The sequence below is a fragment of the Acipenser ruthenus genome, chromosome 19 (genome assembly GCF_902713425.1).
Source record: "Acipenser ruthenus chromosome 19, fAciRut3.2 maternal haplotype, whole genome shotgun sequence".
Lineage (NCBI taxonomy): Eukaryota > Metazoa > Chordata > Actinopteri > Acipenseriformes > Acipenseridae > Acipenser > Acipenser ruthenus.
In genome coordinates, this window is record NC_081207.1 from 32,574,604 (window position 1) to 32,588,921 (window position 14,318).

General features: G+C 44.6%; 1 protein-coding gene across 2 annotated transcripts in view; it reads left to right on the forward strand.

The window, feature by feature from the left end:
* znf423 (zinc finger protein 423) overlaps nt 1-12,339 on the forward strand; it is a 109,985-nt gene extending 97,646 nt beyond the window's left edge. For both annotated transcript variants that reach the window (XM_058992897.1, XM_034041181.3), the window contains 3 exons: nt 1,419-1,550; nt 2,726-2,841; nt 11,642-12,339. In XM_058992897.1, the coding sequence (XP_058848880.1) occupies nt 1,419-1,550; nt 2,726-2,841; nt 11,642-11,671 (278 nt within the window). In that variant the 3' untranslated portion in view covers nt 11,672-12,339. The remainder of the gene's footprint in view (nt 1-1,418; nt 1,551-2,725; nt 2,842-11,641) is intronic.
* Nucleotides 12,340-14,318: the final 1,979 nt, after the last annotated feature.

Genomic DNA, 14,318 nt, shown 5'->3' on the forward strand with positions numbered 1-14,318 from the left:
ATAAATAATATTCTTTCCAGTGCTGTTTTGATTCCACCAAAAAAAAAAAAAAATCTCTGTATTTGAGAGCTTTGGTTTTCGATGCTGGCCTGTGTTCTGGTACCTTTTCCTGGGATTACTACACTGTGTTATCAACAAGAGTAATTCAAAGCCTTGTGAAAAATGCTCCCTCCCTTCTGTGAATTCATTTTCTGTAAAGCAGGGATTAGCACCCGTGTGCCGTGGCTTTCATATTAAGCCTAGATGGGATTCAATCAAGGCAGAAGAAAAGCCCTGCAGATTTCGTGGTTTCAATCTTGAAGACTTCATTAACCCCGCTAGGCGTGTGCGCCCCTGTCGGGGTATAAAAGGGATTCTTTTGGAAAACAAGGCTGCAGATTTCCAGTCATACCGGCCCGGGACCCTGCGGTTCTGATCTAATCGGGCTGAAAATGGCTGTGCTGTTTTCCATGGCATGAACGATAAGAGAGCACAGATCCGCAGCAGGGCTGCACAATCTCCCTTTCATCCCTAAGGGGAGGCAGTGATGTCATCGGTGTGCCTCAAAATAGCCCTACAGTACTGCGATGATGGGAAGTTTATACTAGTGCTCTAGAGCTGGACACAACTTTAGCGTTCAGTTTCAGGGTCTAACGATTGCTACAGTTAAAGAACAGAAATGCTGACTGCTTTTGGTTCTTGATTTCAGCCCTCTTCTGCTCATAAGCATGGCTTTGAAAACTTTCCTTGCTCACACATACATTAAGTTAGACAAGCACAAAGATGGATTCAGATTGCAAAGTGTTCTTTTAAGAATTTTTTTATTTTTTTTTATTTTATTAACCCCATACCTATGCAGTCGTATTGGATATGCTCTGAATATGTGAGATCTTAGTTTGATTTGCAGAGACTTGAAGGATGTGTACAGGCTGTGAGGAGGCCTGTAGAGGCTCCAGTCCCACCCATCATCACAACTCTTGAAATATTCAATGTTCAGCCTGTAAACAAAAATATCATTGAAATTAATACCCCAAAGCATTTTGTTTTTGACCTGTTTCCTTATATTTCTTGTGACCTGTGAATAATGCCATTGAAAGAGTGCGTGCGTGCGTGCGTGCGTGCGTGCGTGTGAGTGTGTGCAGGGCCATGTGAAGGGAGAGCGTTCAGAGTGCAGCACTCACACAGGTAACGTGCAGCTCAGTCTTCATGGAAAGACACAGGGGTAAACAATGCAGTGCCATCCATGGAAAGGTCAACTTCCAGTTTGAGGGTTTAAACCCCCAGTGTCTCCCATTGCAGCACACTGGAGCTGCAGTGCGGTGCACAGGGTTAGTGTGCTGGTCTTAAGAAGTCCTGCCTCTTCTCATAAACTGCTGCTGCTGCCGCTAGATACTAACGTGACATGTCACTAACAAGTTGTTTCATTTTGAATTTTGCAGAGGAAGGCATCAATCACGAGTGCAAGCTGTGTAACCAGATGTTTGACTCTCCAGCGAAGCTCTTGTGTCACCTGATTGAGCACAGCTTCGAGGGAATGGGCGGCACGTTCAAATGCCCCGTGTGCTTCACAGGTAAGCCAGCCCACTGGGGCTCCTTCCTTAGCTTCTGTTTGTGCCTGTCTGATTGTTTTAACCCTGTGGAGGTTTGGTGTTGAATTGGGTTGCAGAGTTGCGGTGCAGTGCAGCGCTGCACGAATGGACCTGCGTGGGTTACGCTGTGTGTAGCTTGTCTCTAAATGTTACTAGAGAGGAGTGCAAAGCACAGATATAGTAAGAGACACCTTACACACAATGCATCCACATACTGTAAATCACAAGATTGTGCACAAGATAGCAGCTGTACGCTAGGAAAAATATTCTGGAGTTTTGATGAACCCTTAACAGTGATTGGTTGATTTCTCGTGTGTCATACAAATGGAAGTCTTTTAGACGCACTGGATAAACTCAAGTCCACTCCTGAGTCTCAGCTGAAGGCACGGAGATGCACTGGATAAATGCAAGGCCACTCCTGGGTCTCAGCTGAAGGCATGGAGACGCACTGGATAAACGCAAGGCCACTCCTGGGTCTCAGCTGAAGGCACGGAGATGCACTGGATAAACGCAAGGCCACTCCTGAGTCTCTGAGGCTGCTTTCCCTTCTTCCTGGATTCCCAGCAGATCATATTCATCCATTCTCCTGTGTTTTTTTTTTTGGAGGGTTTTGATCCTGCCCTGTCAGACTTTGCCTCTCAGAACATTGTGTTTCTCACAGCACCGAACAATGGAGCACATCTTTTTTTTTGTTTATGTTTTTTTGTGTTTATTTATTTATTTGTTTACCTAGTGGGATGTAAACCTCTTTTAAAGTTTTGCTCTATTCTAGGGTGCTCATAAATAAGTGAAGCTTCAGTCTTTGGGAGTTGAATCATTTATACCTTTCCTCATTGCAAACTAAATTTGCCGAAACAAAGAAACAATGATTTATTGATAAATGTCATGGGGGCTCAGTGTGGTGGTAATGGATGTAGGGCTGCCAAGCGTATAGAGCATCTCCTGCAGCCACGGCCCGTGGTACCACCCAGGGCTCAAACACGTGGCTCTCCAGAGTTGTTGTTTCTGTTTTTTTAAAGAAGGTCCTGCTTGCTATTTAGTCTCAATAATATTGTGTTGCTCTCTGTCTGTGATTTGTCTCAATACTAAGCTGCTCTCTTGTGCTGCTCTCTGTCTGTGATTGTCTCAATACTAAGCTGCTCTCCTGTGTTGTTCAGTCTTTGTACAGGCCAACAAGCTCCAGCAGCACATCTTCGCAGTGCATGGGCAGGAGGACAAGATCTACGACTGCTCCCAGTGTCCGCAGAAATTCTTCTTCCAGACTGAGCTGCAGGTACGTACAGTACAGGGCACGCACATGCACACCACAACCAGAGGGGGCACTGTCATGCAGGGACGCCACTAACACCAACAACTGATGCAGAATGCATGATGTCAGCATGATAGGGAGAAACAGATCAATGTTCTTTTATTGAAATACGTTTATTTCAAGTACATTTAAATAAGAACCTTCCAGACCAGTGACGAGAAAGTGATTTCCTATGTATCTTATTTCTCAATTGCGCCTCTCAGCTTCCCACAATACATCGTAATGGACTGCAGATTTAATTCAATTTTTTGGTTTGTTTTTTATTATAAGAAATGGTTCTAATGTATTTGTATCTCAATTACTTACTTTCTTTGAATCTAAACTGTAGGTATATACTGCACTATATATACTATTTTCCTATATGATATAATAGTATATATGCTATTATAGTATTTGCTCTACTACTGAACTTGGTTAGATGCAGAGTAGTGATTATTATTATTATTATTATTTATTTCTTAGCAGACGCCCTTATCCAGGGCGACTTACAATTGTTACAAGATCTCACATTATACATTATTTCACATTATACAGATATCACATTATTTTTACATACAATTACCTATTTATACAGTTGGGTTTTTACTGGAGCAATCTAGGTAAAGTACCTTGCTCAAGGGTACAACAGCAGTGTCCCCCACTGGGGATTGAACCCACAACCCTCCGGTCAAGAGTCCAGAGCCCCAACCACTACTCCAACACGGCTAAGAGGTTCAATGAACACAATTCTCTTACACATGCCAGTGATGATTAGGGGCCATGCCTGGTTCTGCTATTATACTATCAATGTAACGCTTTGTGTGTCTGTGGGTGTGCGTGTCTGTGTGTGTCTGTGTGTGTGTATGTGTTTGTGTTTGTGTGTGTGTGCGTGTGTGTTTGTCTGTGCGTCCATGAACAAACAGAAAAGCCCGTTCTATAAGCTCTCCTCTGCAGGGTGTCCGCGTCCTCGCAGACTGAACTGCTCCTGTGTATCACCCGTTACGGTTGAGAGGAGTGTAAATAGGGTCTCCAGACACCGGCTTGCTTTCAGCTTGCCCGTATCGCTGTGACAGTTTGCCACGGCTCCTTGCATCCCGGAGCTCTCCGGAGACCCAGAGAGACGGGACGACACTCGCTGCCGCTGCCCCTCTGCCTCTGGAAAGGGTGCTGTCCAGAACAACTCCCATATTCTGCGCAGCAGGTATTTTCTTTTACGGAAGGGGCAGAGTGTAGTGTAATGATTCCAGTTTAGAGTTTGTCCCGAAGTGTCCCAGAGTCTGTTTTGTAACGTAATATACAGAATACTCCACTAATACTAATATCTGAACAAGTAAGGGGGCTCCCGAGTGGCGCATCCAGTAAAAGTACTTGCTAGAGTGCAGGATGCACTCTATAGCCTGGACGTCGCCGGTTCGAGTCCAGGCTATTCCACAGCCGACCGTGGACGGGAGCTCCGAGGGGGCGGCGCTCAATTGGCCGAGCGTCGTCCGGGGGGAGGGAGGGTTAGGTCGGCCAAGGTGTCCTCGGCTCACCGCGCACCAGTGACCCCTGTAGTCTGGCCCGGGCGCCTCCAGGCTTGCCTGTAAGCTGCCCAGAGCTGCGTTGTCCTCCAACGCTGTAGCTCTGAGGCGGCTGCACGGTGAGTCTGCAGAGTGTAAAGAAGCGGGCGGCTGACGGTACATGCTTCGGAGGACAGCGTGTGTTCATCTTCGCCCCTCCCGAGTCAGCGCAGGGGTGGTAGCGGTGAGCTGAGCCTAAAAATAATTGGGCATTTCAAATTGGGGAGAAAATAATAAAAACTGATTGGTAACGACAAAATTAAAAAAAAAAAATTCAGGGACGTGCACAACCGCCTGTCCAATCTCTAATTGGGTCTGTAATAGCTGAATCGCCCTGCACTTAAAGCTTTGAAACTCTCTTGCTGGTTTGATGGGCAGTCCTTACACAGACCCAGCCCTCGCTTTCCCCCTCACCGCGCAGGATTGACCTGGTTAAGGAGCACTTTAATTGGAGTAACCCATCGCTGCCGTTACCCTGGCTGACCTAGATCTTCTCAGTCCACTACTGTGAACCCTTGCAACACCGATGACAGTGAGCAAAAATGTGAGCTGTTTGGCATCTGGATCCAAAGTAAATTTACCAGCAGGTGCACGGCAGGGCTTTTAGTAAATGTTTTCTAAACCTGCAGGAAAATCATTCCGAAGTTCACCTTCAGAGGAGATCAGGGTGCATGTCCAGCCAGTCACGAACTGGGATTTTTTTTTTTTTTACCGTATTTAAGTTCAGAACCTATGTTAGAAACATGAAGTCGATATTGAATATATATATTTTATTATTATTATTATTATTATTATTATTTTTAAATATATATATATATATATATATATATATATATATATATATATATATATATATATATATATATATATATATATTACAGCTTCAGAAAGTGTCCTAGAAAGATGTTTGTTTAACTCGTAGTGCCAACATGGCACGGGGGTACAAAGCAGAGTTTTAGTTTTCTGTTACCTTGAATCTCCTGTTCCTGGCACTGTCCATCAGAGAGAGTTCCTGGGAGGATCCAGTCTCTCATTGCTAGTGAGTGCCCTCCATGTCTGTTCAGTAAGGATGTCTGGCTCATCCATTGTACTTGAAGCTTCCAATAAAGTAGTGAACCCCATCCATATTGTCCCCCTGTGCAGCACTGCATCAACACCGCAGACCCAGCGTTAATAAATGATGAGTCCCATGAAGCCCCTGCCTCGTGGATGTGTGAAGTGCGCTCTGTTTAAACTTTTCTTCTGCTGTTTCTCAGTTGCGAGCTCTCGGGTCACACTGTCACTCAGTGGAAGAATGGCTGATCTTTTCACTTTGTTGGTTTTAATTCTTCCCTCAGGGGGGACTTTGGCTTCCAGCGCTCGTGTCTCTTTACTTGCATGTGAGCATCATGTTCCTTTAGTCACTTGTACATAGTTAAGTAGAGTCAGCTATTTGATTTGATTTTCTGCTTTTTTAATCCAATATGTTTTTTTGATGGGATTAGTCAGTCTGCAAGCATATGCGTCAGTACTGCTGTTGTCTATCAGCGACAAACCTGTTTGAAACCTGTTAGTTGAGCCGTCAAAGTGAAACTCTGTTGGGTATCCATCACTGACTGTAGGTGTCCAGAGTTGAAAAGCACTGCAGTGGATTTGTTTTGGTTCTTGTTTTTGCCGTTACGCAGCGACTGTCTGATTTTTCCCTGTTTATTCTCGTGCTCAAGATGACCCGAGCCTCTTCTCAGCAGAAACTGAACCGCTTTTCAGTCTCTCCCAAGACTCTGCTTCTGTTTACTGCAAATTATATAGGAATAGAAAGAGAGAAAGAAACAGGTTGCTTGCTGTTTCCAGACATGACCAGATATGCTTGTGCGTTTTCACGAGAAACGTCTAGATCATTAAATATAATAGGTCTCAGCTGCAGTTCCGATCAGTGAAGCATGCACACAATTCATCACAAGTTAGGTGTGTCTTTGTAACTTCTCTCCGTGTTTTTACAGACCCTTCAGAAAGTGCGAGTGATCGTAGGTACTTTAAAGCAATGTAAAGTGGGGTGCAGCCATGCAGCTTCCTTTTGTAGAGCCTGTAAGAATCAGCACTACAGGGACGCCTCCTCCCCGGACACATACATTATTTCGCAGTGTAGCATACGTCTTGTCTGGAGTGGAGAGCTGAACCAGTCCTTCTGCACTGCCTCCTCGCCTTCCTGCTTTAATTCAGGGTGAGCGTCAGCCCCGCACAGGCTGGCAAAGGGCTATCGAATAAAGAAATATATATATATATATATATATATATATATATATATATATATATATATATATATTTTTTTTTTAAAAGCAACAGCTGTCGTGCCCCCCGGCCCCCAGGACTGTGCTTTATAAGAGCGTCATTCCCTTCCACTTTATTTCTCAGATGAAATGGCAATCGGTGAACAGGAACAGGTGGTGATGAAATGAACTTTCATTTGCTCAGATGAACAAACTAGAAACAAGTGGGGTCTCCCTCTGCTTCAGCAGTGCAACCCAGCCCCCATACGTTTCTACAGCATAGTATTGTGTTAGTGTACAGTACATGTATTGAGATTTGGAGATGATGGGCGTTATAATATTACATTAGAAGTCCTTGCATTGAATAGGAACATTAACCTTGCCTCCTTGACTGTTTTCTCTTGAGCACTTTAGGTGGGCAAAAAAGTACATAAATCATCATGCGAGTGCAGCTGGTGTGATCTTTGAACCCAGACAGCGTGCACTGCAAACAGAGAGAAAGCAGCACCAGAAATGCAGCATCATAATTAGGAGCATCTAGGTCCCACAGCATGCAAATCAATCACTAGAAATGAATTATGGAAGATTAAAAGTAATCAATAAATGGACAATGTACAGAATTAATTAGCTACCGCTTTGTCTCCTTGGGCATTCAATAATGGTATTGAACGTGGCTAGCATGTGACGAGACTACTCTGAATAAAAATATTGATACAGCAACTTAGCAGCTGCCTGTTTCATGCAGTGTAGGTACAGTGTGGGAACCTGCAGGACAGGCATGCATTGAAATAATGCATCAGAGGTGTTCTGCTAGGATAAGGCAATTACACACACCACAGCATGAAGATGATCACGAAACACACATAAAAATCATTCTGTGACTGTTTCACTATGGCTCTCTGTGGTTTGAGATATCACTCGTATTCAGAAGGGGACACTTCATTAACACCCCGCTCAAAACTATGAAACCTGATATCCAGGACATGACTGGGGTGTATCAATATACTGTATTATAGAATTCCTGTATTATAGACTGTGGATCAGCCTTGATTTGGTCTCCCCAGCGCATCAGCATGCACAACTTTTGAATGAATTTTGTTTTTATTTATTTATTTAAATGTTATATATTTATTGGAGTTAATTAGTTCATTCTTTTCTGTTGAGTCCCGCTGGCATATTCGTGTTCAGTCTATTTATCCATTTACTTTCTTTAATTCTTCTGTATGTCGCATTGTCTAATTTTAGCTGTTCTAATACTGCAAACTTTTCATCGTTTATGTCATGTCCCTGACTGGTGAAGCGCTGTACTATTGGTTCATTCATTTTTTTATTTCTAATTAATGAAAGGTGGTTCTGAATTATTTTATATAAAGTTGTTCCAGTCTCTCCAACATATTTTATTTCATCACATTTTCCACAGGCTATTCCATAAACAACATTGCTATTTTTACAGTAGGTATTAGTTTTTAGTGGATATGTGCTGTTCTTATGTTTAATTATATTTTTACTTTTGTCCATGTATTTACACACTTTACATGTACTATTTTCTAAGTAATTGTTCTTCCCATTTCCCCATGCATGTACTGGCAAAATGCACTCCTAATTTAGATCCTATTGCTGTACCATCGTTTTGTTTGTAATTCTTATTAACAAATGTAAAGTAACTGTTTTCTAAAACCACGTGGATCATGTTCAGCACCTCTGCTGTTGCTGTTGATTTATCTAGTCTATTATCTAGTGCTTTTTGACAAGCTTCTAAAGCTTCTTTATGAGGGACACTTGGGTACAAGGATTTTACTTCCATGCAAAATAAAATGGTATTCTCTGGAAGGTTGTGCTTTAGTGATTCAAGTCTTTTTAAAAATGGTGTTTACCCTTAACATAACTTGGTCATTTCTCAACGTGTGTCCTAAGTTGTTTTTCCGTGATTTCAGTGGATCAATTGTGGGTTATCAATCGTGCTATCATTCGCATAGGGTGCATTTTAGGATTTCCTCTCGCTACGCCAGTTCTTGCATTATGTGGCTGCATGTATTTTTATTTTTTTATTCTTTTGATATAATGCCTTTATTGTGTAGTCTCTCTGGAATTGTATATATTAGCAGCTTTTAGCATTTTTTTAGAAAATAACATGGTGCAAGTACATAGTAAAACTGTGCTCTAGAATGGGTGTCTGATGCAGTAATAATGCAGTTTGTTATTCCGTATTCCTTGCCAGTACTGTGGGGCGGGGCTTGCAAAGGGAACACCCTCAGCCCCCTGCTGCCTGCGCGTTCCTGACTGCTGAATAACTAACCAGCCTCACTTTGGCAGGGATGGCGTGTGAAGGACGCCAGCTAAATTGGGTTTGCAGGAGCCGTCCGGTCCATTTTGTTGCGCACTCCCGAGTGTGTTTACTGTCTTCTCTGAACTGCAAACTAGTGAACATATGAGGCTTTAAGAAGGCCATCTGTTAGTCTTAGACCCTTGGAAGATTGTCAAAGTGCTCTAAAAATAATCCTAATCACATGCACACACATACACTCACGCACACACACGCACAGTGTGGCGAAGGGGATTCTGCATGTTGTGTGTGTGTGTGTGTGGATGTGCAGAGCCCAATGATTTGCAGTGTGTGCTTTTTCATTTTCTTTGAAGTTGTTTACGGCACATTCTTACACTGATAAACACACAGTCCTTGACATTAGCAGTCCGGCGGTGTATACAGCTACAGCACCTGTTCTGCATTGCCAGCATTGAGAAGAAGAGCGCAGTGAAGTGGAGAGTGGGGCTCAGGGGCAGAGAGGAGAGGAGAGGAGAGGGGGGAGCAGGGGCAGAGAGGAGAAGAGAGGGGAGTGCAGGGGCAGAGAGGAAAGGAAAGGGGAGGAGAGGGAGCGCAGGGGCAGAGAGGAGAGGGAGCGCAGGGGCAGAGAGGAGAGGGGAGCGCAGGGGCAGAGAAAACAAGGGTCAAATAAAATAACCAAAAACAGAATCAGAGCTGTGTTTGTTGTCACCTGGTTGAAGCAGGGATGGCTCTGCTGTCTGGTAATGAACTTCTCAGCCCATTAGCTGCCTCCTCTTCACTTGAGACGCTTGGCTACCCGAGGCAGAGCGCTCATGGCCCTTCAGAGGGCCCTTTTGGCTTCAGTGCGTTTTTTGGGTCAGATTGACTTGGGTTTTGTTCCAGGCTACTTTATTGTATTTATTTATTTATTTATTTTTTTTAAACTTTCCAGCCTGCTTGTCTCAGATTTTGACACATTCAGCAGTGCCGTGCAGCTCGAGCTCAGTGGATGTGTTGTGCTGAGTTTCCCAGTGATGGGGATGTTGTGATGCTACAATCGCTCTGTAGAAACTGACATGCTCAGCTTCACCGCTTCCAAAGAAGGCCTGGACAAAAAACAGGGCTGTGGCAGCAGGATTGTTTTTTGTCTTTGCAAACTATTGTGTGGACCTTCTTTTATCCCAATTCAGTAAGTTCAGAAAAAAATAGCTCTGCTTTCCTGGGCAATACAGATTCAGTACTGTTGAGGATACAAGGTGTGCTTGGTCAGCACTGAATGCAATTCATTTTTTCTTTGCTGTGTGGAATATATTCTGAGTTACCCGTGTGGAGGAGGTTTCACATTGAGAGAGTCGTTATCGGATTCAGAGCCCCATACCATTCTCTCCATTGATCTCCTTGTTTAATCATTGCCGCAGTTCTTTGAATGAAGACCGCATGCCCGTGTGCTGTCTGCTGACTCCACATCCTCTCTGTAGTGACCAGTCCAAAACGAGCCTGGACTGGTCAGGCGTGACGGGGTGATGATGTCAATGTGTCCACGCTGTCCTGTTGAAGTGCTCTGGGGTAATAAACAGAGCTAACATGGAGCAATGAGAAGAAGCCTCGTCTGTTAAAGAAAAAAAATACAACATTGATTCTTGTATGTAAAATAAAGCCATGCCCCCCCCCCCCCCCCTTATTTCTGGGTTTAGCTAGAGGATTAAAATGTAACTGCAGTGTCTGGAGCTTTGTACAAGTCTGTCAGACTCGATATCATTTTCAGCTGTGAACTTCATTAATACATTCAGCGGCAAGTGTGGCACCTGCTGGCAGGTCAGTGGTACTGCACAGCCATTGGAAGAAGCAGCGAATTGTTTTAATGGGGTCACTGTCGCCCTAAGAGATTAGGAACAGCACAGGAGCGTTCTCTGGATACACATCTTCCTGCAGCACAGTGAAAACACAGGAAAACTGGAGGGGTTCATGCCAGGCACTGGGAAGAAACTGTTGGCCTCGATTTGAATTGCCAGTGTATTTATAAATGTACTGTATGTGTTGTAGAAATCAGTTCTGTGTGACTGTGAATCATTAAGATAATGTTCTTTTTTATTGGAGATTGGGTTTGTTTGATATCATATTGATGCACATTTTAAATGCATTGTTTTAGAATGATGACACAAGTAAACAACCACTGTGTTCCTTTCAGGGGTTCTAAACCAGTCCTTCAGTCCATCTCCGCCAATCACATTGGGAGTAGTAAAATCATCAGCTGTCCACTATGCAAAGCACAGCATCTTGAACCCCCTCCCAATGTACTGGCCGTTTTAGTTTCAAACCCCTTATCCAATCCAAAACAATGTCTCCACAATGCCTCCCTCCATAAACCCTTAATGTTAGGACTGGGTTTCCTGGCAGCAAAGCGTTTGGATTGCTGGGTGGCACCTGATCCTTGACAGAGCTGCTGTTAGGATGTGAGCGCCCAGTCCCTCTCCCTCGGGCATGTCATTGTGTGCTGTAATGGGCAGGAGGAGTTGGAGGCTGTGGGCATGGAGCTCATCTCTCGGGCATGTTGTTGTGTGCTGTAATGGGCAGGAGGAGTGGGAGGCTGTGGGCACGGAGCTCATCTCTCGGGCATGTTGTTGTGTGCTGTAATGGGCAGGAGGAGTGGGAGGCTGTGGGCACGGAGCTCATTATTTGGCTCCTCATGCGTCCTCTTCTCTTCTCTTCTCTTTCAGAACCACACGTTGAGTCAGCATGCACAGTGAGGAACCTTGCTCTGCCCAAGACGTGACGGGACACAGTGGGGCAGGAGGACCATTTGAACATTACATCCAATCAGTGTGTCATTTGCAACCCACACGTAAAATCTCGACGGATTTGGCCACAAGGCACTACTATTATGAGCAGTTGGAAATTAATATTAATGGAAGATATTAAAAGTATTCTACGTTCAGTATTTTTTATTGTCCTGTTGAAGTAGAGCGTTCTGAGGGGGGATTGGGGGTGGAGGAAGGGAGGGACAAAAGGGAAAAAAAAGCTTCTGCCTCAAATTTCTCGTGTTAGAGGGATCTGCTTTGACTCTCTTGTCCTTTGTTGCTTCTTGTATCATATTGATAGTTGCTGATTTTTAGTCGTGGGTTTCCGTTTGTACCAGCTTTTACTTGCAGTTTTTAGGTACTCGTGCTGTAATGGGATTGCTTGCCAATCGTAATGAATATTTCTGACATTTTCCTTCTCTCTTTTTCTTCTTATGTTTTATTTTGTTTGTAAGAAGACTAATGCTTTGATTGGGTTTGCCAGTTCACAGGACAAGTGATTCTTGTACAACGAATATCATCGGTTTCAGTGCAACTGGATGGTGTCTGCTTTTTAAATGTGAATTAACCTGATTGCAATAACTAGTACAGTAAAATAAAGGGAATCCATGCAGTGACTGTGTGTGTGTGTCCTTGTCTTTTTCCTTCTGAGCCCGAGGAGCAGAGCTCGCTGGGGCAGGCAGTCCTGCGTGCTGTGGAGATCTTACCTGGGTCTGTAAAGTGTAACAGGACGGAGGCTGAGCTCCAGCCAGTGACCCCGCGCACCCCGACTGCATGCTGTGGATTTGAATGAACAAACCCTGCCAGCCTAATAAAAAAACATACACCCCACCTAACTACAAAGAGCAGCGGTGACCTGTTCTACAAGCTTAGAAAAACACAAGAGAACACCCCCGTCTCATTGATTACCCCAGAAGGCTGGTTACAGTGGGGTGCACGGGGGTAGAAGCGGTTTGTTTAATTGGATTGCTGGGTTCTCTTCTCTGGATCTGGAAAGCAAATGCAATCCATTTTCTGCTCCAAATCTAGTGTGTGGGCCCTTGTTCTGGGACTTCTGGTCCCCTGTGATCTGTTTTCCTGCATGTACAGAACAGAAATAAAACCTCAGGCTAAGCAGTTTTCTTCTGCAAAATAACCGACTGCAAACATTCAGTCCCAATCTAACAGCATGTCCTTAAACAGAGTGTCTTAATGTACAATTCACTTTAACTGCACACTGGAAGTGTGCCACACAACATATTTAGTGTCTCTGGTAAAAGAAAATAATGAAAAAAAAACAATTATTATCATCTTCAAAGCTATGCAAATACTCTCAAATTCCTTGTTAAATAAACCTCCATTATTCTCTGAGGAAATTGGCATAATGAATATTACAAAATGGAAATGATAGTTGATGAAATTGCATAACTCGTGCATGTGAGACAGTGGTAAGCCTGCTTCATCTGGCTGTTCTGCACTGCTTTGCTGTTTACATGTAGACTAGGAACACATGGGCTTTAACCCTGCCAGGGAGCCCCTGTGAGCACTGAAGGGCTTTCATTAGGAGGGCTTTAACCCTGCCAGGGAGCCCCTGTGAGCACTGAAGGGCTTTCATTAGGAGGGCTTTAACCCTGCCAGGGAGCCCCTGTGAGCACTGAAGGGCTTTCATTAGGAGGGCATTAACCCTGCCAGAGAGCCCGTGTGAGTACTGAAGGGCTTTCATTAAGAGGGCTTTAACCCTGCCAGGGAGCCCCTGTGAGCACTGAAGGGCTTTCATTAGGAGGGCTTTAACCCTGCCAGGGAGCCCGTGCGAGCACTGAAGGGCTTTCATTAGGAGGGCATTAACCCTGCCAGAGAGCCCGTGTGAGTACTGAAGGGCTTTCATTAAGAGGGCTTTAACCCTGCCAGGGAGCCCCTGTGAGCACTGAAGGGCTTTCATTAGGAGGGCATTAACCCTGCCAGAGAGCCTGTGTGAGTACTGAAGGGCTTTCATTAAGAGGGCTTTAACCCTGCCAGGGAGCCCCTGTGAGCACTGAAGGGCTTTCATTAAGAGGGCTTTAACCCTGCCAGAGAGCCCGTGTGAGTACTGAAGGGCTTTCATTAAGAGGGCTTTAACCCTGCCAGGGAGCCCCTGTGAGCACTGAAGGGCTTTCATTAGGAGGGCTTTAACCCTGCCAGGGAGCCCCTGTGAGCACTGAAGGGCTTTCATTAGGAGGGCATTAACCCTGCCAGAGAGCCCGTGTGAGTACTGAAGGGCTTTCATTAAGAGGGCTTTAACCCTGCCAGGGAGCCCCTGTGAGCACTGAAGGGCTTTCATTAGGAGGGCTTTAACCCTGCCAGGGAGCCCCTGTGAGCACTGAAGGGCTTTCATTAGGAGGGCTTTAAGACTGCCAGGGAGCCCGTGTGAGCACTGAAGGGCTTTCATTAGGAGGGCTTTAACCCTGCCAGGGAGCCCCTGTGAGCACTGAAGGGCTTTCATTAGGAGGGCTTTAACCCTGCCAGGGAGCCCCTGTGAGCACTGAAGGGCTTTCATTATTTGTTAATAATTTGTTACTCTATATACTCTATGGTTTTCAATGGGTTTAAAGGCAGCTGAAAGAACATATTTGCTATCATG